At 60.0% G+C, this 21,093-nt stretch overlaps 2 protein-coding genes across 2 annotated transcripts; one reads left to right on the top strand and one right to left on the bottom strand.

Moving 5' to 3' along the window:
• Positions 1–2,877: 2,877 nt before the first annotated feature.
• On the bottom strand, positions 2,878–9,961 carry LOC101939586 (BPTI/Kunitz domain-containing protein-like). Its single transcript, XM_024108887.3, has 4 exons — positions 9,799–9,961; positions 8,723–8,896; positions 5,201–5,371; positions 2,878–3,040 (listed from the first exon to the last, which is right to left on the bottom strand). The coding sequence occupies exons 1-4, from the start codon at positions 9,875–9,877 to the stop codon at positions 3,003–3,005; spliced, it is 462 nt and encodes a 153-aa protein (XP_023964655.2). The 5' UTR covers positions 9,878–9,961; the 3' UTR covers positions 2,878–3,002.
• A 3,274-nt stretch (positions 9,962–13,235) lies between these two features.
• On the top strand, positions 13,236–20,265 carry LOC101939857 (BPTI/Kunitz domain-containing protein-like). Its single transcript, XM_024108888.3, has 5 exons — positions 13,236–13,356; positions 14,131–14,361; positions 15,268–15,441; positions 19,006–19,176; positions 20,087–20,265. Exons 2-5 carry the CDS (start codon positions 14,283–14,285, stop codon positions 20,122–20,124), a joined length of 462 nt encoding a protein of 153 aa, XP_023964656.2. The 5' UTR covers positions 13,236–13,356; positions 14,131–14,282; the 3' UTR covers positions 20,125–20,265.
• The last annotated feature ends 828 nt before the right edge of the window (positions 20,266–21,093 follow it).

The following is a 21,093-nucleotide window of genomic DNA, read 5'->3' as shown; positions in this document are numbered from 1 at the left end:
GAGACCCCCAGGCTGCCATGGACAGGAGCAAGCGTGTGTAAGCAGGGTCTGAAGGAGCTCTCCCCTGACAGCTAGTTGGGAGGGGCAGAGACTTCCGGAGCAAACTGTATTGACATGAACACACCCACTCTGCCAAGATATCCAGCAGCTAGAGGCCTGTTGCTCAGAGTGATCCCCTTTGACTGGTGCTGGGTTACAAATCACTTTAGCACTGACTGCAGGGGTAGGTAGTGAAATGTTATCAGTATTGTCGTCTTTATTGCATGAATAAAGGGGACCAGGACTGTGCTTTACCTGTCCCAAATGAGGGGGTCACCTCAACTGAAAGGACCTCGTTAAGCCAGGGGCTTGAATACCAGAGCCATGTGCGAGTAAGAGGGGTGGGGATGGTGTCCCAGCCAGGAGGTGTGGACTCTCCCCAAGGGTCCCCCATCTGGTTTAACCTGTTTCTCCCCACTGTTCAAAGACAGAGCTAAATAGGCCTCAGGGGCTCCCGGCACACACATTAGGAGCCTTTGTTATTTTAAGTGTTTAAATGAGAGTTGAACTCACTGGTGGTGGGACAGTGTTTCTGCCCAGCCTGCTAAAAGCTGAAACTCACTAAGAGACTGACCTGCAGAGGTCACAGCAGAGAGGTGGCAACAGTAGATAACGGACAGTCAGCTGGCGGGAACAGCGAACAGTCAGCCTGCAGAAGCAGCAAACAGGCGGCCGGTGGGAGTGGAATGAGCGGCTGGCAGACAGCCAGAAGAGAGGGACCATGGCTGGCGGGGCGGGCAGCCAGAGCAAGCCAGGTGGAGAGGAAATGCCCAGCACCCATGGCAGCTGTGTGAGCCATTTCTCCAGTGTCCTGCCCCTTGAGCCCCCGCCCCAGATGACTATGACCCCTCTGAGCCCTGGCAGGAGGTTCACGGTCCTGGGTGCCAGCCTACAGAGGAGTTCGGTAGGACTGGTATTGTCATTAACACCCAGCCATTGGCTTCCACTGCAGGAGAGGCCCTGTGCAGAGGGCAGCCCACGCCGCTCTCTGCCTGGCCCTACAAACATGGAGGCCGTTCTCTAGGGCTATTCCCAGGCACTGGCCGTGCTGGTGCGTCAGGCTACATCACCATCGCCAGAAGGGCCAGCAGCTCGAGTGCTGGGAGCAGGGGCTGGGTCACTGGCTGAGAAACAGGAGTGGGGGCGAGCCAGTGCCCAGAGCGATGGGGTAATGGCACGTGTGACCCTTCTGCCAGGTGGAGTCGGCAGCAACCAGGGCCGGGTTCAATATCTAGGGGATCCTCTTTAACAATATGACACAGAACGAGCTCGAGCCCCACCACAGTAACCTTGGAAAATTACACACCACCCTGGGCACCTCTGCGAGGCCATACTTCCCCTCTCACAAGCACAGCGTCTGAGTGCAGCAAAGAAACTTGTAATGAAAGGAGGGAAGTCACCGGACATTAATTAGGGAAAATGCCACAAGCAGGATTCATAGTCATACAGCTGTGAGCAGGACGCCCACCCCGGAGTGCGTGGGGCAGAGCCTTCCGCCTTGTGTTCTTGAGTTCTACAGCCAACAGTTCCTTTTCCATCAGGGGCTCGTTCACCTGCACATCTACCAATGTGATATATGCCATCATGTGCCAGCAATGCCCCTCTGCCATGTACATTGGCCAAACCGGACAGTCTCTACGCAAAAGAATTAATGGACACAAATCTGACATCAGGAATCAAAATACTCAAAAACCAGTGGGAGAACACTTTAACCTGTCTGGTCATTCAGTGACAGACCTGCGGGTGGCTATATTACAACAGAAAAACTTCAAAAACAGACTCCAGCGAGAGACTGCTGAGCTAGAATTGATATGCAAACTAGACACAATCAACTCCGGTTTGAATAAGGACTGGGAAGGCTGAGCCATTACAAACATTGAATCTATCTCCCCTTGTAAGTATTCTCACACTTCTTAACTGTCTGTACTGGGCTAGCTTGATTATCACTTCAAAAGTTTTTTTTTTTTCTCTTAATTAATTGGCCTCTCAGAGTTGGTAAGACAACTCCCACCTGTTTATGCTCTCTGTATGTGTGTATATATATCTCCTCAATATATGTTCCATTCTACATGCATCCGAAGAAGTGGGCAGTAGCCCACGAAAGCTTATGCTCTAATAAATTTGTTAGTCTCTAAGGTGCCACAAGTACTCCAGTTCCTTTTCTGTGCCCCTCTCGGCTCCCTCACCGCACCCCACTCCCAGGGGGTGTCCTTGGTCAGCGGGGACCCCGGGTCCAGAGGCGCAGCTGTGTGAGTTCCCCTCCCACCCGGGGAAGACGGCACCTGGCTTGCTCTGCCATCTGAGGACTTGCTCTGGCTGCCCGCCCCGCCAGCCATGGTCCCTCTCTTCTGGCTGCCGTGCCAGCCGCTCGTTCCACTCCCACCGGCCGCCTGTTTGCTGCTTCTGCAGGCTGACTGTTCGCTGTTCCCGCCAGCTGACTGTCCGTTATCTACTGTTGCCACCTCTCTGCTGTGACCTCTGCAGGTCAGTCTCTTAGTGAGTTTCAGCTTTTAGCAGGCTGGGCAGAAACACCGTCCCACCACCAGTGAGTTCAGCTCTCATTGCTGCCAAATGGCCGGACGTGCCGCCCTCCTCTTCATTGGTCACCCCAGGCACCTGCTTGTTACCCTGGTGCCCGGAGCCGGCCCCGTTTCTGGAGCCCAGGGACTATGCGGCAGCTCAGGCTCTAGTGACGCTGCCCAGTGCCTGCCACCCCCAGGAGACCCCGTTTCTCCAGGGACATTAGCCTGGGGCACAGGCTCCAGCTGCAGGGGGGTTGTCCCGGGCGGACGTGCAGGGACAGTGAGGCCCAATCCAGGAAATCACAGGGAGACCAGCTGAGCTGAGCTCTTTATTACACAACCCACGTGCTGGGCGAGATCAGGCCCACGGGCGATTGGGGGTGGGTGTCAGGTGGGGACCGTATTGGAGGATCCTGTCCCATCCCCCCACAGGCCCTGCTGTCACGCTCTGGCTCTTCCCGGTCTCGCTCTGGTCGGCCCTGTGGAAAAAGGGGCAGTCGGTCAGGCCAGGGGCTGGTCCTGAGGCTGGGGGGCAGGGAGGGAGGTGACAGGCGCAATCCTGGACTGCCTCATGCATGGGGGCTGGGCACAGAGATCCCGGCACGCAGGGGCCCCCTCGGGGTCAGGTGCAGGCAGAGCGGTTCTGCCTTGCACGGCCTTGAGGAGGGGTCGGGGGCACAGCTGATGGGGCTGCACCCGGCCCCTCCTGGGCAGTCACCAGCTTTGCAGCAGGGCTCAGTGCACGGGGCTGGGTGACCTCGGGAGTTGCCACTGGACAAACTCCATGGCACAGAGCAGCCCGGGGAGGAGGCAGGAGACCCAGCTGGCCAGGCCAGCAGCACCGATATCATCCCAGAGGAGTCCTCTCCCCATCTCCACGCCAGCCTCCCGCAGCCTTTCGCCTCTTCCCCAGAGAGCTGGGAGCTCCGTGGGGGAGAGGGCAATGTGCATTCCCAACTTCCGCCCAGACTCCAGGCCTGGGGGGAGCCGGGTCACTCGGAGCAGGTCTGTGACTAGAGTGACCTTTTCAAAATGCCAAAACGAGACAGGCAGGAACCCCAGACCTCTGTGGCCACGTCCCCTGCACCGCCTCTTCCCCCGGCCCCGCACCCTGGCCAGGCCAGAAGCCGGAGCCAAGCCGTGGGAAGAGCTGCCCAGGGGGCCCGGGACGCTGTGGGGAGACCCAGACCCTCCACCTGCCCTGGGCGGGGGCCGAGGTGCCTGAGAGCAGCTCCTGCCGCTTTTCCTGCCCCCTGGGGTACAGTGACCAGGGCAGATGGAGGGCCCGGGACTCCCCCCAGCAGCCTTGGCTCCCCTTACTATGGCACTAAGGGATGCAAAAGGAGGGGTCGAGGGGCAGGACAGCCCACAGGAGCGAACATCTCTGTAGTTATCTGTGAATCCTACACAGAGTTCGTGTCTCACATGCTGGGCTGATGGGAGATTCTGTCTGTGCCGCGCCCAGCACCTTTGGGGGCCATAACAGTAACAGCATTTCCAACGTGAGTAGAGGGCCAAGGGCTCCTCACAGCTACACTCTCAACCCAGCAAAGAGGCACCTCCCTGGGTAGCCGTTTATTCCGTTTAACAACAGGAGAAGGGGAGCAGTTGCTTCAGCAGCTGAACGCCCAACGGCCTCAGGAAGGGGCCGGTCAGTTCCTGTTCCAGCGCGAAATGTAGCAACAGGAGAGCAACTGAGCAATGTGGCAACTACCTGCTCAGGTCAGAGCTTTATACCCCCCCACCCGAACAAAGCCAGGTCGGTGTGACACTGGCAATCCAGAGTCCCCGTGTCTCAGTGGAACAGTGACAGACACACCGTGGAATCAGTCTGGCTCACCTGGGCGTTAGTATTGTTAAAACAGGGATCGGAATGATAGGAATCTGTTAGTGTTTATTCTTTATTGAATGCTGGTGTGTTGCTGCCTGCATTCATCTCACTTACAGCGTCTCTATCCCATAGTGTAAGGTAACATGTGAGCGGTTGTATGGTGAGTCTCTGTGAGTGTGAATGGCTGATCTCCTGCAGAAGGTGTTATGTCCTGCCCAACGGGAAAGGGCCATTGACACCAGACGGACTATTGTGGGACATTAAAGAGGACAAAAGATGTTTGTTGTTTTTCCCTCCCCACCCCTGTGAAGATGAGTCGTGCTAGTGGATTCCTCCCATCACCGAGTTTGCAGCTGAGATCACAAGGACGGATGGGGATAAAACCCCCAAACGAAGGAACTGATGCTCACTAGGCTGCTCGGACTCTCCGGTGGGCAGGTTTCTAGGCATAAGCAAGAGATCCACAGCTGCTCAGCCGGGGTGAGTCCTGAAGGGCATGTAGCGCTTGCTCATGACAGAAGCTTCTATTTCCTTGTGAAAGTTGAGATAGTAACTCGTTTGTGCTTCTATGTTTACTTGCTTTAACCTTGTAAAGAACTCTCTGGTTTCCTTTTCCTAGTTGATAAATCTTTAGATAGTTCATTGTAGGATTGGCTAGAAGCCTTGTCTGTGGTGTGAGATGGGAGGTGCGATTCACCTAGGTAAGTGACTGGCCCTTTGGGGCTGGGAGTAAGTTAATTCTCAGGCTGTCCCAGCTTGCTGGGCTGCCCAGCCCATGCGAGCGGGTTCACGCGCTCGGTCCCCTTACCGCGTTTCCTGCAGGCCTGCTGGCACTCCAGGAGAGTTCTAAAGTTGTTCCCGTTGCCTCGGCAGCCGCCGTAGATGAAGCTTTCGCACGTCCTGGAGGCCGGGTTGTAGAAGAAGCGCGGGATCTGTCCCTTGCAAGGGCCCTTCTCAGGCGGGAGTCGGCAAATGTCACCTGGAGAGAGGAGATGGATTATAAGGAGGGCAGAGATCAGCAAGGGAGCTCAGGCTAGTGAACCCAGACTGGAGGGGAAGTGAGGATGCATGGAGTGAAAATTACAGACGCAGGCATTATTATACTGACACATGAAGAAAAGGGAGTTACCTTATAAGTGGAGAACCAGTGTTGACAGGGCCACTTCAATCAGGGTGAATGTGGTAATTGATGAGCGGTGGATTGCACCCTCAGCAAGCTTGCATATGACACTAAACTGGGAGGCGTGGTAGATACACTGGAGGGTAGGGATAGGATACAGAGGGATCTAGACAAATTAGAGGATTGGGCCAAAAGATACCTGATGAGGTTCAACAAGGACAAGTGCAGAGTCCTGCACTTAGGACAGAAGAATCCCATGTACTGCTACAGACTATGGACCAAATGACTAGGCAGCAGTTCTGCAGAAAAGGACCTAGGGGTCACAGTGGACGAGAAGCTGGATATGAGTCAGCAGTGTGCCCTTGTTGCCAAGAAGGCTAACGGCATTTTGGGCTGTATAAGTAGGGGCATTGCCAGCAGATCGAGGGATGTGATCATTCCCCTCTATTCGGCATTGGTGAGGCCACATCTGGAGTATGTGTCCAGTTTTGGGCCCCACACTACAAGAAGGATGTGGAAAAATTGGAAAGAGTCCAGCAGAGGGCAACAAAAATGATTAGGGGGCCTGGGCACATGATTTACAAGGAGAAGCTGAGGGAACTGGGATTGCAGAAGAAAAGAGTGAGGGGGGATTTGATAGCTGCTTTCAACTACCTGAAAGGGGGTTCCAAGGAGGATGGATCTAGACTGTTCTCAGTGGTACCCGATGACAGAACAAGGAGCAATGGTCTCAAGTTGCAGTGGGGGAGGTCTAGTTTGGATATTAGGAAAAACTTTTTCACTAGGAGGGTGGTGAAGCACTGGAATGGGTTACCTAGGGAGGTGGTGGAACCTCCTTCCTTAGAGGTTTTTAAGGTCAGGCTTGACAAAGCCCTGGCTGGGATGATTTAGTTGGGGTTGGTCCTGCTTTGAGCAGAGGGTTGGACTAGATACCTCCTGAGGTCCCTTCCAACCCCGATATTCTATGATTCTGTGCAGGGCCGTCTCCAGCTTCTTTGCCGCCCCAAGCGGCAAAGAAAAAAAAAAAGATAAAGCCGCGATCGGCAGCACTTCGGCGGCAGCTCTATCGTGCCGCTACATTCTTCAGCGGCAATTCGGCAGCGGGTCCTTCACTCCGAGAGAGCTTGAGGGACCCGCCGCCGAATTGCTGCCAAAGACCCAGACGTGCCGCCCCTTTGCATTCACCGCCCCAAGCACCTGCTTCCTGCGCTGGTGCCTGGGGTGGGGGTGACGGAGAGCGTGGGGGAGGGGAGGGAAGAGAGCTCACACTGACCAATGCATGGCAGGGAGACACCCAAGGGCACATCCCAGAGCCCAGGGCCACCCAGAGGATTCAGGGGGCCTGAGGTCTTCGGTGGCAGGGGGCCCCCGCTGCCGAACTGCCACCGAAGACCCGGAGCGAGTGAAGGACTCCACTCCAGGGGCCCCAGAAAACTCTCGTGGGGGCCCCTGCAGGGCCCGGGGCAAATTGCCCCACTTGCCCTCCCCTCTGGGTGGCCCTGCCAGAGCCAGGCTGCGACCTGGCCCGGAGGGAGATGGGTCCGAGGGAGTGTCGGAGCTATGGGCATGGGGGGCTCACCAGGGAGAGCCTAGAGGGTAGAAAAACTCCAGGAGCAGCCAGGGGGCTGGGGAGAGCCAAGGGGGCTCCGTGTCCCAGAGCGGGAGGGGAAGAGCAAAAGGCCGGGGACAGAGCAAGGAGGTCTCCCTGGGACGAAATGGTGGAGGCCCGGGACAGCCCCGTGCCCGGGGGCGAGAAACACTGGGGCCGGCGGCAGGGCCAGGGAGGCTGCGAGGGCCTGTGTCGCGTGGGGGATACGGGGCAGGAGCCGCTGAGAGCGAACGGAGCTGGGGGCAGGCAGGAGGGAAGCGCTGGCTGCCGGGCTGGGTGGGGAGCCAGGGCAGGGAGCCCTCACCTTGACGGAGCTGCCCAGAGGCAGGCGGCAGGTCAGCCCAGAGGGCGAGGAGCCCCAGGAGGAGGTGGCCTGATTTCATGGTGCTGCTGGGCCAGGTTGCCCAGCGCCGAGCTGCCCCAGCTTATAAAGCATCACGCCAGCCCGGCACTGCCGTCCCGGGAGGGGCCATTACACAAGTGAGCCGCCCCCGGTGTCTGCCCCTCCCAAAGGGAACAGGGAAGCAGCAGGGCCCTGCGAGAGTTGGGAAACGTCCCTGTGAGGAAGGTGGAAATGTAATAACAGGCTGCATCAGGGACACCCAGGCACATTGCCCCCATGTGCAGGAGCCCCACTGCTGCAATACAAGGGGCCATGCCTGGATTCAAGGGTCTGAAATCCTCAGTCCGGAGCCAGGGAACGGCCTGGAGGCTGGAGTGGGAGTTTGCCTGGGGACGCACTGCAGGACCTTGTCCCTGGTATTGACAATCCCATCGCCTTTCTCTGCTGATCAGATGGACACGGAGTGACACCAGCCCAGTAACTCTCGGGAGAGTCCCCGGCTGGGGTGGCTGCTGGGCGACTGGGGAACCCTGAATGTATCTCAGTGACATCATCACGCACCCCCTGCTGCATCGTGCTAAAGAGCGTCGCACACCCGGCTTGTAATAAATAACGCCGGAAGGTGGCTGCTGCTTCGGCTTTCTGGACACCAGGACCCTGAGGCAAAGGCAACCTGGGCCCGTGGGCGCTCGCCCGGGGTTAGAGAGGAAATGCCCGGCACCCACGGCAGCTGGGTGAGCCATTTCTCCGGTGTCTGAGACTGGGACTCACTCCTGCTCCTTCAGCCCCCGCCCCACTGGGCCAGAGACGAGCATGACTCCTCTGAGCCAGGCCAGCAGGTCTGCGGTTCTGGGTGCCAGGCTACAGACGTGTTCAGCAGGATTGTTATTGTCATTAACGCCCTAGCCAGGGGCCTCCGGAGCAGGCTGGGATGCAGCTACCGGGACTCAGGCACCTTCAATTTAGTTTCAGCTCCCAGCACGAGCTGTACCATGGACTCCTCTCACACACTCGTCCTCAGCCCTCCTCCCTTTGCCTAGCCAGAGTGTGAGCTCCTCGGGCCAGGGCTGCCTCTCACCGCGTCTCTGCAGCGCCCGGCATGCTGGGGTCCGTCTCTGCTGGATCCCCTAGGCACTGCTGTGATGCAGCCAGTCAGTCATTCGAGGAGAGATCCGTCTCTGTGGCCCCAGCTGCTTTGCATTCACATCCCTCTGACCAGCTCCTGACCCAACTAGCTGAGTTTCTCTTGCTGTCTTACCTGAGCTTCCACAGGTCTTGAGACATTCGTCCACACTGGAAAACCTGTTTGCATTGCCCTGGCAGCCGCCGTAAATGAACTGCTCGCACCTCTTGGTGGCCGAGTTGTAGAAGTATCTGGGCATGTAGGCAAAACATGGGCCGGGGTCCGCAGGGAGATTGCAGATGGCGTTAGCTACGGAGCAAAGAAAGATGGGTTAGGAAGAAAGGGGGAACCCTGCAACGGATCTCAGCTGCCTGATTCGAAACTAACGGGGGCCCAGTCTCAAGGGTCGATGCAAGCGGCAGGGCCTGGGGTGGGTGAAGGGGCTAGACGAGGATCTTGTTGCTGATGCGTGAGAGCTGTGAGCGTCTCTGGTGTATCGGGGACAGAGCAAGGAGGCCTCCCTGGGGCGAAATGGGGGAGCCCCGGGGACAGTCCCACGCCCAGAGGGCGAGAGACACTGGGATTGGCAGCAGGGCCAGGGACGCTGCAAGGGGCTGTGTCGCGTGGGGGATGCGGGGCAGGAGCCGCTGAGCGCGAATGGGGCTGGGGGCAGGCTTGGGGCTGGGGGCAGGCAGGAGGGAAGTGCTGGTTGCCGAGCTGGGTGTGTGTCACAGAGTGTGGGGGGACACAAGGCCCTGCACCCCCGGCTTATTGCGATTCACCATGACTCTCAGCCAGCCTGTAAAGCAGAAGGTTTATTTAGATGACAGGAACAAGTCCAAGACAGGTCTTGCAGGCACAGACAACAGGGCCCCCCTCAGTTAGGTCCATCTTGGGGTCCCAGGATGCCCCAGTCCCCTTGGGAGGTCAGAGCCCCGACTGCCTCCCAGCCATCTCACCAGCCAGCTTCCAACACTCTGCCTTCAGCGACCCCTCCCACAGCCTTTGTTCAGTTTCCCGGGCAAAGGTGTCACCTGGCCTCTAACCCCTTCCTGGGTTCTCATGTTACATGCTCAGGTATTCTCCGTTGGTCAGTCTCCCATCCCCCAATGCAGACTATCCTAGACACACTCCCCTGTCAGCATTCACAGACCACAGTAAGAACAGTCTCAGTTCGTCACAGTGGGGAGCCAGGGGCAGGGAGCCCTCACCTTGACGGAGCTGCCCAGAGGCAGGTGTCAGGTCAGCCCAGAGGGCGAGGAGCCCCAGGAGGAGGTGGCCTGATTTCATGGTGCTGCGGGGCCAGGATGCCCAGCGCCGAGCTGCCCCGGCTTATATAGCATCACGCCAGCCCGGCACTGCCATCCCAGGAGGGGCCATTGCACAAGCGAGCCGCCCCCGGTGTCTGCCCCTCCCAAAGGGAACAGGGAAGCAGCAGGGCCTTGCGAGAGTTGGGAAACGTCCCTGGTGAGGGGGGTGGAAATGTAATAACAGGCTGCAGAGGTGAGTTCATGTTTCCAGGCGGCTCCACGCCCTGCCTGGGGCACTGGGACAAACAGCTGAGCCCAGAGCCACTGAGCACTGGGCTGCCCTGGAGCGAACCTCTCGTGAAGCCCACCCAGCGCTGGCCCCAGGAGCTGTGCAGGACAGGACCTCTCAGCTCACGGCAAAGAGCTGGTTCCCCAGAGCCAGATGTGTCATTCTCCCAACACGCCTCCAGCCCTCCCTCTTCCCTTTGCTGCTTCCCGTGAGGAGCTGCTGGGCCCAGGCCTGCCACGCTGTAATTCCTAACGGTGGCACACCGGCCTGGCAGCTCCCCATGGCCCAGAAAGCAGCACTCATGTGCCTGCTCCTCCCCAGAGCTGGCTGCAGGGACAGCTCCAGAACCGAACCCTGCCCCTCGCACACTGCCCCCGTGGGCTGGGGGCTAAGGGAGGGGTCGGTACGTCCTTCTCGCTCTCCGCCCGGGTCTCTGACGCTCCTTCGGGGGGCAGGGATAAGGCACCCCTCAAAGGCCTGGGCTATCCGTGTGTGTGTCGTGTGTTCTGGATCCCGCCTCGCCCCGCGGGTTCCCTCAGCTGATGTCTAACGATGGGGGCTGAATGTCTCTGCGGTGCTGACCCTTGTCTCTGGGATGTGACTGGAGGAGGGTGCGTGGGGAGGTCGTGGGGCTCCCACCCTGTGCCTGGGGCCCCTGGACTCCCGAGCCGCTCACGCGCCCGGCCCCGGCCCCAGTCCCACTCACACCCTGCCTCCAGCTCAGCTCCCTGGGCTCCTCCTCTGGCCCTGCTCCCAGCCCAGTCGGGCGCCTGCTCTCCCCTTAGCTCTGCCCCTCCGGCCCGGCAGCTCCACCTCACATGGGACCCCACACTCCTCACTCCCTCATTGGCCTGCCTACCCTGTCAATCAGCCTGACCTGAAGGATTGGTCTATCCCCATTGGCCCTGGGGACTGTCAGTCTCAGAGTTCTGATTTCCCATTGGCCGTCTTCCTTTCTTTTGGTACTGGGAGAAGGGAACCAACCCCTCCCCCCCGAGTTTCAGTGGGGGCCAGCAGCCCCCTGACACCAAGATGCTGCAGGCGGGTGTTTGACTTACTGCTGGCAGTGTGACGAAGTGGGGGATTTTCTTGTTTTCTGTGGCGTTTCAATGGTTTGCATGAGGAGGGGGTGGGACTCAGTTTCCCTGGGTGTTACTGGTTTAACGAGGGGAGGGGAGAGGGAGTGTGTTTTGCAGAGGACCGGAGAGAGGACTTGGGGACCCAGCCAATGGCCGGGAGGATGGATACCCCAGCGACCGGTGACCTGGCGACCTGGTGACCCAGAGGCCCAGCTGAGGAGACGCAGCCGGTTCTGGCCAGTGGGAGGACAATGGGCTGCAGAGTGAGGACCCAGTGACCTAACCAGCCAGTTCCAGCCAGAGGACAGAAGCGAGGAGAGGAGGCCCCGGTTTACGACCCTGTTTACCTGGAGAGAAGACAATGGACAGAGGCGGGGCCTGGGGCCAGGGATCTCAGATGCCCAGCTCGGACCAGGGGGGCTCTGGGCTGGAGAGGGGAAGCAGGCAGAGCCCACCTGGATGCAGGGAGACTGGGATGTGCTGGGCTGAGGGAGGCCAGGCCTGAGGCCCTGAGAGTTTCCTGTGCTGGGTTCAACTCTCAATAAACCCTCCTGTTTTACTCTGGCTGAGAGTCGCTCTGGTCTAGAGAACAGGGTTGCATCAACCCCTTGGGGGGTGGAGGCCCCGGGGGTCCAGAACGAGTGGACTCCCTGAGGGGGCCCACGGCAGAGACAGACGTGCTAAGGCTCAGAAAGGTGCGGCTCCAGGAGGTGGAGGGGCCTGACCCCAAGAGAGAGTCGACCCCCGAGAAGGGCTGTCTCACTAAAAGGGGCAACACCACGGACCGCACGGGGCCAAGAGTGGGCACGATCTGTGAGTCCGTGACAGGCAGCGTTTCCCCAAATTACTCCACCTGGCAGAAGGGTCACACGTGCCATTACCCCATCGCTCTGGGCACTGGCTCGCCCCCACTCCTGTTTCTCAGCCAGTGACCCAGCCCCTGCTCCCAGCACTCGAGCTGCTGGCCCTTCTGGCGATGGTGATGTAGCCTGGCGCACCAGCATGGCCAGTGCCTGGGAATAGCCCTAGAGAACGGCCTCCATGTTTGTAGGGCCAGGCAGAGAGCGGCGTGGGCTGCCCTCTGCACAGGGCCTCTCCTGCAGTGGAAGCCAATGGCTGGGTGTTAATGACAATACCAGTCCTACCGAACTCCTCTGTAGGCTGGCACCCAGGACCGTGAACCTCCTGCCAGGGCTCAGAGGGGTCATAGTCATCTGGGGCGGGGGCTCAAGGGGCAGGACACTGGAGAAATGGCTCACACAGCTGCCATGGGTGCTGGGCATTTCCTCTCTAACCCCGGGCGAGCGCCCACGGGCCCAGGTTGCCTTTGCCTCAGGATCCTGGTGTCCAGAAAGCCGAAGCAGCAGCCACCTTCCGGCAAACTCCCGCTCCAGCCTCCAGGCTGTTCCCTGCCTCCGGACGTGAGGATTTCAGAAATGCCCCGACCCGTGAATCAAGGCATGCCCCGTGTATTGCAGCAGTGGGACGCCTGCCCACGGCGGCAATGTGCCTAGGGAGCCAGGGTGTCCCCGATGCAGACAGGCAGGGAACACGCACACACAGGCTGCAGGGCCCTGCTGCAGGGGCTCGTGGCAGGCTTGTGTTCAAACTGCCCCAGCATGTTAAAGGAGCGCTGGGGGGTGCCCTGGCTCCGATGGAGTCGCCTCTCTGGGAGGTGATAAATCACCCCGGGGGCCCTACCCCACTGCCAGGGACCGAGTCCATGTCTCACAAAAGAAGCTTTTATAAAAGGAGAAAACCAAGCGGTAATTTGGGGAAACGCTGCCAGCAGTAAGTCAAACACCCGCCTGCAGCATCTTGGTGTCAGGGGGCTGCTGGCCCCCACTGAAACTCGGGGGGGAAGGGGTTGGTTCCCCTCTCCCAGTACCAAAAGAAAGGAAGACGGCCAATGGGAAATCAGGACTCTGAGACTGACAGTCCCCAGGGCCAATGGGGATAGACCAATCCTTCAGGTCAGGTTGATTGACAGGGCAGCCAGGCCAATGAGGGAGTGAGGAGCGTGGGGTCCCGTGTGAGGTGGAGCTGCAGAGCTAAGGGTCGGAGGGGCAGAGCTAAGGGGAGAGCAGGCGCCCGACTGGGCTGGGAGCAGGGCCAGAGGAGGAGCCCAGGGAGCTGAGCTGGAGGCAGGGTGTGAGTGGGGCTGGGGCTGGCGCCGGGCGCGTGAGCGGCTCGGGAGTCCAGGGGCCCCAGGCACAGGGTGGGAGCCCCACGACCTCCCCACGCACCCTCCTCCAGTCACATCCCAGAGACAAGGGTCAGCACCGCAGAGACATTCAGCCCCCATTGTTAGACATCAGCTGAGGGAACCCGCGGGGCGAGGCGGGATCCAGGCCTTTGAGGGGTGCCTTATCCCTGCCCCCCGAAGGAGCGTCAGAGACCCGGGCGGAGAGCGAGAAGGACGTACCGACCCCTCCCTTAGCCCCCAGCCCACGGGGGCAGCGTGCGAGGGGCAGGGTTCGGTTCTGGAGCTGTCCCTGCAGCCAGCTCTGGGGAGGAGCGGGCGCATGAGTGCTGCTTTCTGGGCCATGGGGAGCTGCCAGGCCGGTGGGCCAGCGTTAGGAATTACAGCGTGACAGGCCTGGGCCCAGCAGCTCCTCACGGGAAGCAGCAGAGGGAAGAGGGAGGGCTGGAGGCGTGCTGGGAGAATGACACATCTGGCTCTGGGGAACCAGCTCTTTGCCGTGAGCTGAGAGGTCCCGTCCCGCACGCCTCCCGGGGCCAACACTGGGTGGGCTTCACGAGAAGTTCGCTCCAGGGCAGCCCAGTGCTCAGTGGCTCTGGGCTCAGCTGTTTGTCCCGGTGCCCCAGGCAGGGCGCGGAGCCGCCTGGAAACATGAACTCACCTCTGCAGCCTGTTATTACATTTCCACCTCCCTCACCAGGGACGTTTCCCAACTCTCGCAGGGCCCTGCTGCTTCCCTGTTCCCTTTGGGAGGGGCAGACACCGGGGGCGACTCGCTTGTGTAATGGCCCCTCCTGGGATGGCAGTGCCGGGCTGGCGTGATGCTATATAAGCCGGGGCAGCTCGGCGCTGGGCAACCTGGCCCCGCAGCACCATGAAATCAGGCCACCTCCTCCTGGGGCTCCTCGCCCTCTGGGCTGACCTGACACCTGCCTCTGGGCAGCTCCGTCAAGGTGAGGGCTCCCTGCCCCTGGCTCCCCACTGTGACGAACTGGGACTGTTCTTACTGTGGGCTTTGAATGCTGACAGGGGAGTGTGGCTAGGATAGTCTGCATTGGGGGATGGGAGACTGGCCGTAAGGGAGAATACCTGAGCATGTAACATGAGAACCCAGGAAGGGGTTAGAGGCCAGGTGACACCTTGGCCCGGGAAACTGAACAAAGGCTGTGGGAGGGGTCGCTGAGGGGAGAGTTTTCAGGAGCTGGCTGGTGATATGGCTGGGAGGCAGTCGGGGCTCTGACCTCCCAAGGGGGCTGGGGCGCCCTGGGACCCCAAGATGGACCTAACTGGGGGGGATGCTGTTGTCTGTGCCTGCAAGACCTGTCTTGGACTGTGTTCCTGTCGTCTAAATAAACCTTCTGCTTTACTGGCTGGCTGAGAGTCATGGTGAATCGCAGGAAGCCGGGGGTGCAGGGCCTTGTGTCCCCCCACACTCTGTGACACACACCCAGCCCGGTAGCCAGCGCTTCCCTCCTGCCTGCCCCCAGCCCCGAGCCTGCCCCCAGCCCCGTTCGCGCTCAGCGGCTCCTGCCCCGTATCCCCCACACGACACAGCCCCTTGCAGCGTCCCTGGCCCTGCTGCCAACCCCAGTGTCTCTCGCCCTCTGGGCGTGGGACTGTCCCCGGGGCTCCCCCATTTCACCCCAGGGAGGCCTCCTTGCTCTGTCCCCGATACACCAGAGACACTCACAGCTCTCACGCATCAGCAACAAGATCCTCATCTAGCCCCTTCACCCACCCCAGGCCCTGCCGCTTGCATCGACCCTTGAGACTGGGCCCCCGTTAGTTTCGAATCAGGCAGCTGAGATCCGTTGCAGGGTTCCCCCTTTCTTCCTAACCCATCTTCCTTTGCTCCGTAGCTAACGCCATCTGCAATCTCCCTGCGGACCCCGGCCCCTGTGAGGCCTACATGCCCAGCTACTTCTACAACTCGGCCACCAAGAGGTGCGAGCAGTTCATTTACGGCGGCTGCCAGGGCAATGCAAACAGGTTTCCCAGTGTGGACGAATGTCTCAAGACCTGTGGAAGCTCAGGTAAGACAGCAAGAGAAACTCAGCTAGTTGGGTCAGGAGCTGGGCAGAGGGATGTGAATGCAAAGCAGCTGGGGCCACAGAGACGGATCTCCCCTCGAATGACTGACTGGCTGCATCACAGCAGTGCCTAGGGGATCCAGCAGAGACAGGACCCCAGCATGCCGGGCGCTGCAGAGACGCGGGGAGAGGCAGCCCTGGCCCGAGGAGCTCACACTCTGGCTAGGCAAAGGGAGGAGGGCTGAGGACGAGCGTGTGAGAGGAGTCCATGGTACAGCTCGTGCTGGGAGCTGAAACTAAATTGAAGGTGCCTGAGTCCCGGTAGCTGCATCCCAGCCTGCTCCGGAGGCCCCTGGCTAGGGCGTTAATGACAATAACAATCCTGCTGAACACGTCTGTAGCCTGGCACCCAGAACCGCAGACCTGCTGGACTGGCTCAGAGGAGTCATGCTCGTCTCTGGCCCAGTGGGGCGGGGGCTGGAGGAGCAGGAGTGAGTCCCAGTCTCAGACACCGGAGAAATGGCTCACCCAGCTGCCATGGGTGCCGGGCATTTCCTCTCTAACCCCGGGCGAGCGCCCACGGGCCCAGGTTGCCTTTGGCTCAGGATCCTGGTGTCCAGAAAGCCGAAGCAGCAGCCACCTTCCGGCGTTATTTATTACAAGCCGGGTGTGCGACGCTCTTTAGCACGATGCAGCAGGGGGTGCGTGATGATGTCACTGAGATACATTCAGGGTTCCCCAGTCGCCCAGCAGCCACCCCAGCCGGGGACTCTCCCGAGAGTTACTGGGCTGGTGTCACTCCGTGTCCATCTGATCAGCAGAGAAAGGCGATGGGATTGTCAATACCAGGGACAAGGTCCTGCAGTGCGTCCCCAGGCAAACTCCCGCTCCAGCCTCCAGGCCGTTTCCTGGCTCCGGACTGAGGATTTCAGACCCTTGAATCCAGGCATGGCCCCTTGTATTGCAGCAGTGGGGCTCCTGCACATGGGGGCAATGTGCCTGGGTGTCCCTGATGCAGCCTCTTATTACATTTCCGCCTTCCTCACAGGGACGTTTCCCAACTCTAAAGTTAGAATCACAGAATATGAGGGTTAGAAGGGACCTCAGGAGATCATCTAGTCCAACCCCCCTGCTCAAAGCAGGACCAATCCCCAGACAGATTTTTACCCCAGTTCCCTAAGTGGCCCCCCTCAAGGATTGAACTCACAACCTGGGGTTTAGCAGGCCAATGCTTAAACCACTGAGCCATCCCTCCCCCCTGCTGCTTCCCTGTTCCCTTTGGGAGGGGCAGACACCGGGGGCGACTCGCTTGTGCAATGGCCCCTCCCGGGACGGCAGTGCCGGGCTGGCGTGATGCTATATAAGCTGGGGCAGCTCGGTGCTGGGCAACCTGGCCCCGCAGCACCATGAAATCAGGCCACCTCCTCCTGGGGCTCCTCGCCCTCTGGGCTGACCTGCCGCCTGCCTCTGGGCAGCTCCGTCAAGGTGAGGGCTCCCTGCCCTGGCTCCCCACCCAGCCCGGCAGCCAGCGCTTCCCTCTTGCCTGCCCCCAGCCCTGAGCCTGCCCCCAGCCCCGTTCGCTCTCAGCGGCTCCTGCCCCGTATCCCCCATGCGACACAGGCCCTCGCAGCCTCCCTGGCCCTGCCGCCGGCCCCAGTGTTTCTCGCCCCCGGGCACAGGGCTGTCCCGGGCTTCCACCATTTCATCCCAGGGAGGCCTCCTTGCTCTGTCCCCGGCCTTTTGCTCTTCCCCTCCCGCTCTGGGACACGGAGCCTCCCTGGCTCTCCCCAGTCCCCTGGCTGCTCCTGGAGTCTTTCTACCCTCTAGGCTCTCCCTGGTGAGCCCCCCATGCCCATGACTCCGACACTCCCTCGGACCCATCTCCCTCCGGGCCAGGTCGCAGCCTGGCTCTGGCAGGGCCACCCAGAGGCGGGGGGCAAGTGGGGCAATTTGCCCCAGGCCCCGGGCCCTGCAGGGGCCCCCACGAGAGTTTTCCGGGGCCCCTGGAGTGGAGTCCTTCACTCGCTCCCGGTCTTCTGTGGCAGTTCGGCGGCGGGGGCCCCCTGCCACCGAAGACCTCAGGCCCCCTGAATCCTCTGGGTGGCCCTGGGCTCTGGGATGTGCCCTTGGGTGTCTCCCTGCCATGCATTGGTCAGTGTGAGCTCTCTTCCCTCCCCTCCCCCACGCTCTCCGTCACCCCCACCCCAGGCACCAGCGCAGGAAGCAGGTGCTTGGGGCGGTGAATGCAAAGGGGCGGCACGTCTGGGTCTTTGGCAGCAATTCGGCGGCGGGTCCCTCAAGCTCTCTCGGAGTGAAGGACCCGCTGCCGAATTGCCGCTGAAGAATGTAGCGGCACGATAGAGCTGCCGCCGAAGTGCTGCCGATTGCGGCTTTATCTTTTTTTTTTTCTTTGCCACTTGGGGCGGCAAAGAAGCTGGAGACGGCCCTGCACAGAATCATAGAATATCGGGGTTGGAAGGGACCTCAGGAGGTATCTAGTCCAGCCCCCTGCTCAAAGCAGGACCAATTCCCAACTAAATCATCTCAGCCAGGGCTTTGTCAAGCCGGGCCTTAAAAACCTCCAAGGAAGGAGATTCCACCACCTCCCTAGGTAACCCATTCCAGTGCTTCACCACCCTCCTAGTGAAAAAGTTTTTCCTAATATCCAAACTAGACATCGCCCACTGCAACTTGAGACCATTGCTCCTTGTTCTGTCATCGGGTACCACTGAGAACAGTCTAGATCCATCCTCCTTGGAACCCCCTTTCAGGTAGTTGAAAGCAGCTATCAAATCCCCCCTCACTCTTTTCTTCTGCAATCCCAGTTCCCTCAGCTTCTCCTTGTAAATCATGTGCCCAGCCCCCCTAATCATTTTTGTTGCCCTCTGCTGGACACTTTCCAATTTTTCCACATCCTTCTTGTAGTGTGGGGCCCAAAACTGGACACAGTACTCCAGATGTGGCCTCACCAATGCCGAATAGAGGGGAATGATCACATCCCTCGATCTGCTGGCAATGCCCCTACTTATACAGCCCAAAATGCCGTTAGCCTTCTTGGCAACAAGGGCACACTGCTGACTCATATCCAGCTTCTAGTCCACTGTGACCCCTAGGTCCTTTTCTGCAGAACTGCTGCCTAGCCATTCGGTCCCTAGTCTGTAGCAGTGCATGGGATTCTTCCGTCCTAAGTGCAGGACTCTGCACTTGTCCTTGTTGAACCTCATCAGATTTCTTTTGGCCCAATCCTCTAACTTGTCTAGATCCCTCTGTATCCGATCCCTACCCTCCAGCGTATCTCCCACTCCTCCCAGTTTAGTGTCATCTGCAAGCTTGCTGAGGGTGCAATCCACAGCTCATCAATTACCACATTCACCCTGATTGAAGTGGCCCTGTCAACACTGGTTCTCCACTTATAAGGTAACTCCCTTTTCTTCATGTGTCAGTATAATAATGCCTGCGTCTGTAATTTTGACTCCATGCATCCTCACTTCCCCTCCAGTCTGGGTTCACTAGCCTGAGCTCCCTTGCTGATCTCTGCCCTCCTTATAATCCATCTCCTCTCTCCAGGTGACATTTGCCAACTCCCGCCTGAGACGGGCCCTTGCAAGGGACAGATCCCGCGCTTCTTCTACAACCCGGCCTCCAGGACGTGTGAAAGGTTCATCTACGGCGGCTGCCGGGGCAACGGGAACAACTTTAGAACTCTCCTGGAGTGCCAGCAGGCCTGCATGAAACGCGGTAAGGGGACCGAGCGCGTGAACCCGCTCGCATGGGCTGGGACAGACTGAGAATTAACTTACTTCCAGCCCCAAAGGGCCAGTCACTTACCTAGGTGAATCGCACCTCCCATCTCACACCACAGACAAGGCTTCTAGCCAATCCTATAATAAACTATCTAAAGGTTTATCAACTAGGAAAAGGAAACCAGAGAGTCTGGGTCTGGGTCTCCCCACAGCGGCCCAGTCTCCCTGGGCAGCTCTTCCCACGGCTTGGCTCCGGCTTCTGGCCTGGCCAGGGTGCAGGGCCGGGGGAAGAGGCGGTGCAGGGGACGTGGCCACAGAGGTCTGGGGTTCCTGCCTGTCTCGTTTTGGCATTTTGGAAAGGTCACTCTAGTCACAGACCTGCTCCGAGTGACCCGGCTCCCCCCAGGCCTGGAGTCTGGGCGGAAGCTGGGAGTGCACATTGCCCTCTCCCCCACGGAGCTCCCAGCTCTCTGGGGAGGAGGCAAAGGGCTGCGGGAGGCTGGCGTGGAGATGGGGACAGGACTGCTCTGGGATGATATCGGCGCTGCTGGCCTGGCCGGCTGGGTCTCCTGCCTCCTCCCCGGGGCTGCTCTGTGCCATGGAGTTTGTCCAGTGGCAGCTCCCGAGGTCACCCAGCCCCGTGCACTGAGCCCTGCTGCAAGGCCGGCGACTGCCCGGGAGGGGCCGGGTGCAGCCGCATCAGCTGTGCCCCCGACCCCCCCTCAAGGCCGTGCAAGGCAGAACCGCTCTGCCTGCACCTGACCCTGAGGGGCCCCCTGCGTGCCGGGATCTCTGTGCCCAGCCCCCATGCATGAGGCAGTCCAGGATTGCTCCTGTCACCTCCCTCCCTGCCCCCCAGCCTCAGGACCAGCCCCTGGCCTGACCGACTGCCCCTTTTTCCACAGGGCCGATGAGAGCGAGACCGGGAAGAGCCAGAGCGTGACAGCAGGGCCTGTGGGGGGATGGGACAGGATCCTCCAATACGGTCCCCACCTGACACCCACCCCCAATCGCCCGTGGGCCTGATCTCGCCCAGCACGTGGGTTGTGTAATAAAGAGCTCAGCTCAGCTGGCCTCCCTGTGATTTCCTGGATTGGGCCTCACTGTCCCTGCATGTCCGCCCGGGACAACCCCGCTGCAGCTGCCATCTCTCTCATCGCTCTGGGCACTGACGTGCAGGGTCCTGGCGCGCCCCCACTCCTATTTCTCAGCCAGTGACCCAGCCCCTGCTCCCAGCACTCGAGCTGCTGGCCCTTCTGGCGATGGTGATGTAGCCTGACTCACCAGCACGACCAGTGCCTGGGAATAGCCCTAGAGAACGGCCTCCATGTTTGTAGGGCCAGGCAGAGAGCGGCGTGGGCTGCCCTCTGCCCAGGGTCATGGGACTGCCTCTGATCTCAGAGGGGCTCCTCCCTTTTGCAGTGGTGTCCAACGCTGACTGGAGACCGGGACAGACAATCTGTTGAGAGGCCCTGAGGCCTCCCAGTGCCTAGTTCCTAGGTTATTTCCTTCCTTCTGCAGGGAGATGGGGTCGTTCTCTGTGGCGGCTCATCTGCTCCTGCTGCCCAGCCTTTGCCACTTCACCGCCCCTGGTCTGCGCTGTCTCGGCGCCAGCTGGGCTGTTAGCTGGACCCAGGAACAGCCTCCGTCAGGGGAGCGAGGGCCGGGGGCTGGGGAGCAGAATTATTTCAAAATCAGATGTTTGTGAATTTCCTCCTTAGGCCCCAGCAGGAATTTAAATGCCTTGTGCCCGGCCCCACCCAGTGCCCTCATTCCAGCTCCCCAAGCGTGTCCTCAGCAGGCGGGGCCTTACCCCTCAGGGCCTGGCAGGCATTACAGCGTCAGCAGCCTCCATTCCCCGGGCAGTCCAATGGGATGCCGCGTCTGTCCTAGCGGTGGCTGTGCAAGCCTG

Source organism: Chrysemys picta, chromosome 13, assembly GCF_011386835.1.
Source record: "Chrysemys picta bellii isolate R12L10 chromosome 13, ASM1138683v2, whole genome shotgun sequence".
Classification (NCBI taxonomy): Eukaryota; Metazoa; Chordata; order Testudines; family Emydidae; genus Chrysemys; species Chrysemys picta.
This window is presented reverse-complemented; position numbering and strand designations above follow the sequence as displayed.

Excerpts from the sequence above, each read along its gene's own strand:
- LOC101939586 (XM_024108887.3), bottom strand. The coding sequence starts at position 9,877 with ATGAAATCAGGCCACCTCCTCCTGGGGCTCCTCGCCCTCTGGGCTGAC. Across the intron at positions 5,372-8,722 it reads CAAGACCTGTGGAAGCTCAG|GTGACATTTGCCGACTCCCG; the intron begins GTAAGACAGCAA and ends TCCTCTCTCCAG. Across the intron at positions 3,041-5,200 it reads GCAGGCCTGCAGGAAACGCG|GGCCGACCAGAGCGAGACCG; the intron begins GTAAGGGGACCG and ends CTTTTTCCACAG.
- LOC101939857 (XM_024108888.3), top strand. The coding sequence starts at position 14,283 with ATGAAATCAGGCCACCTCCTCCTGGGGCTCCTCGCCCTCTGGGCTGAC. Across the intron at positions 14,362-15,267 it reads CTCTGGGCAGCTCCGTCAAG|CTAACGCCATCTGCAATCTC; the intron begins GTGAGGGCTCCC and ends TTTGCTCCGTAG. Across the intron at positions 15,442-19,005 it reads CAAGACCTGTGGAAGCTCAG|GTGACATTTGCCAACTCCCG; the intron begins GTAAGACAGCAA and ends TCCTCTCTCCAG.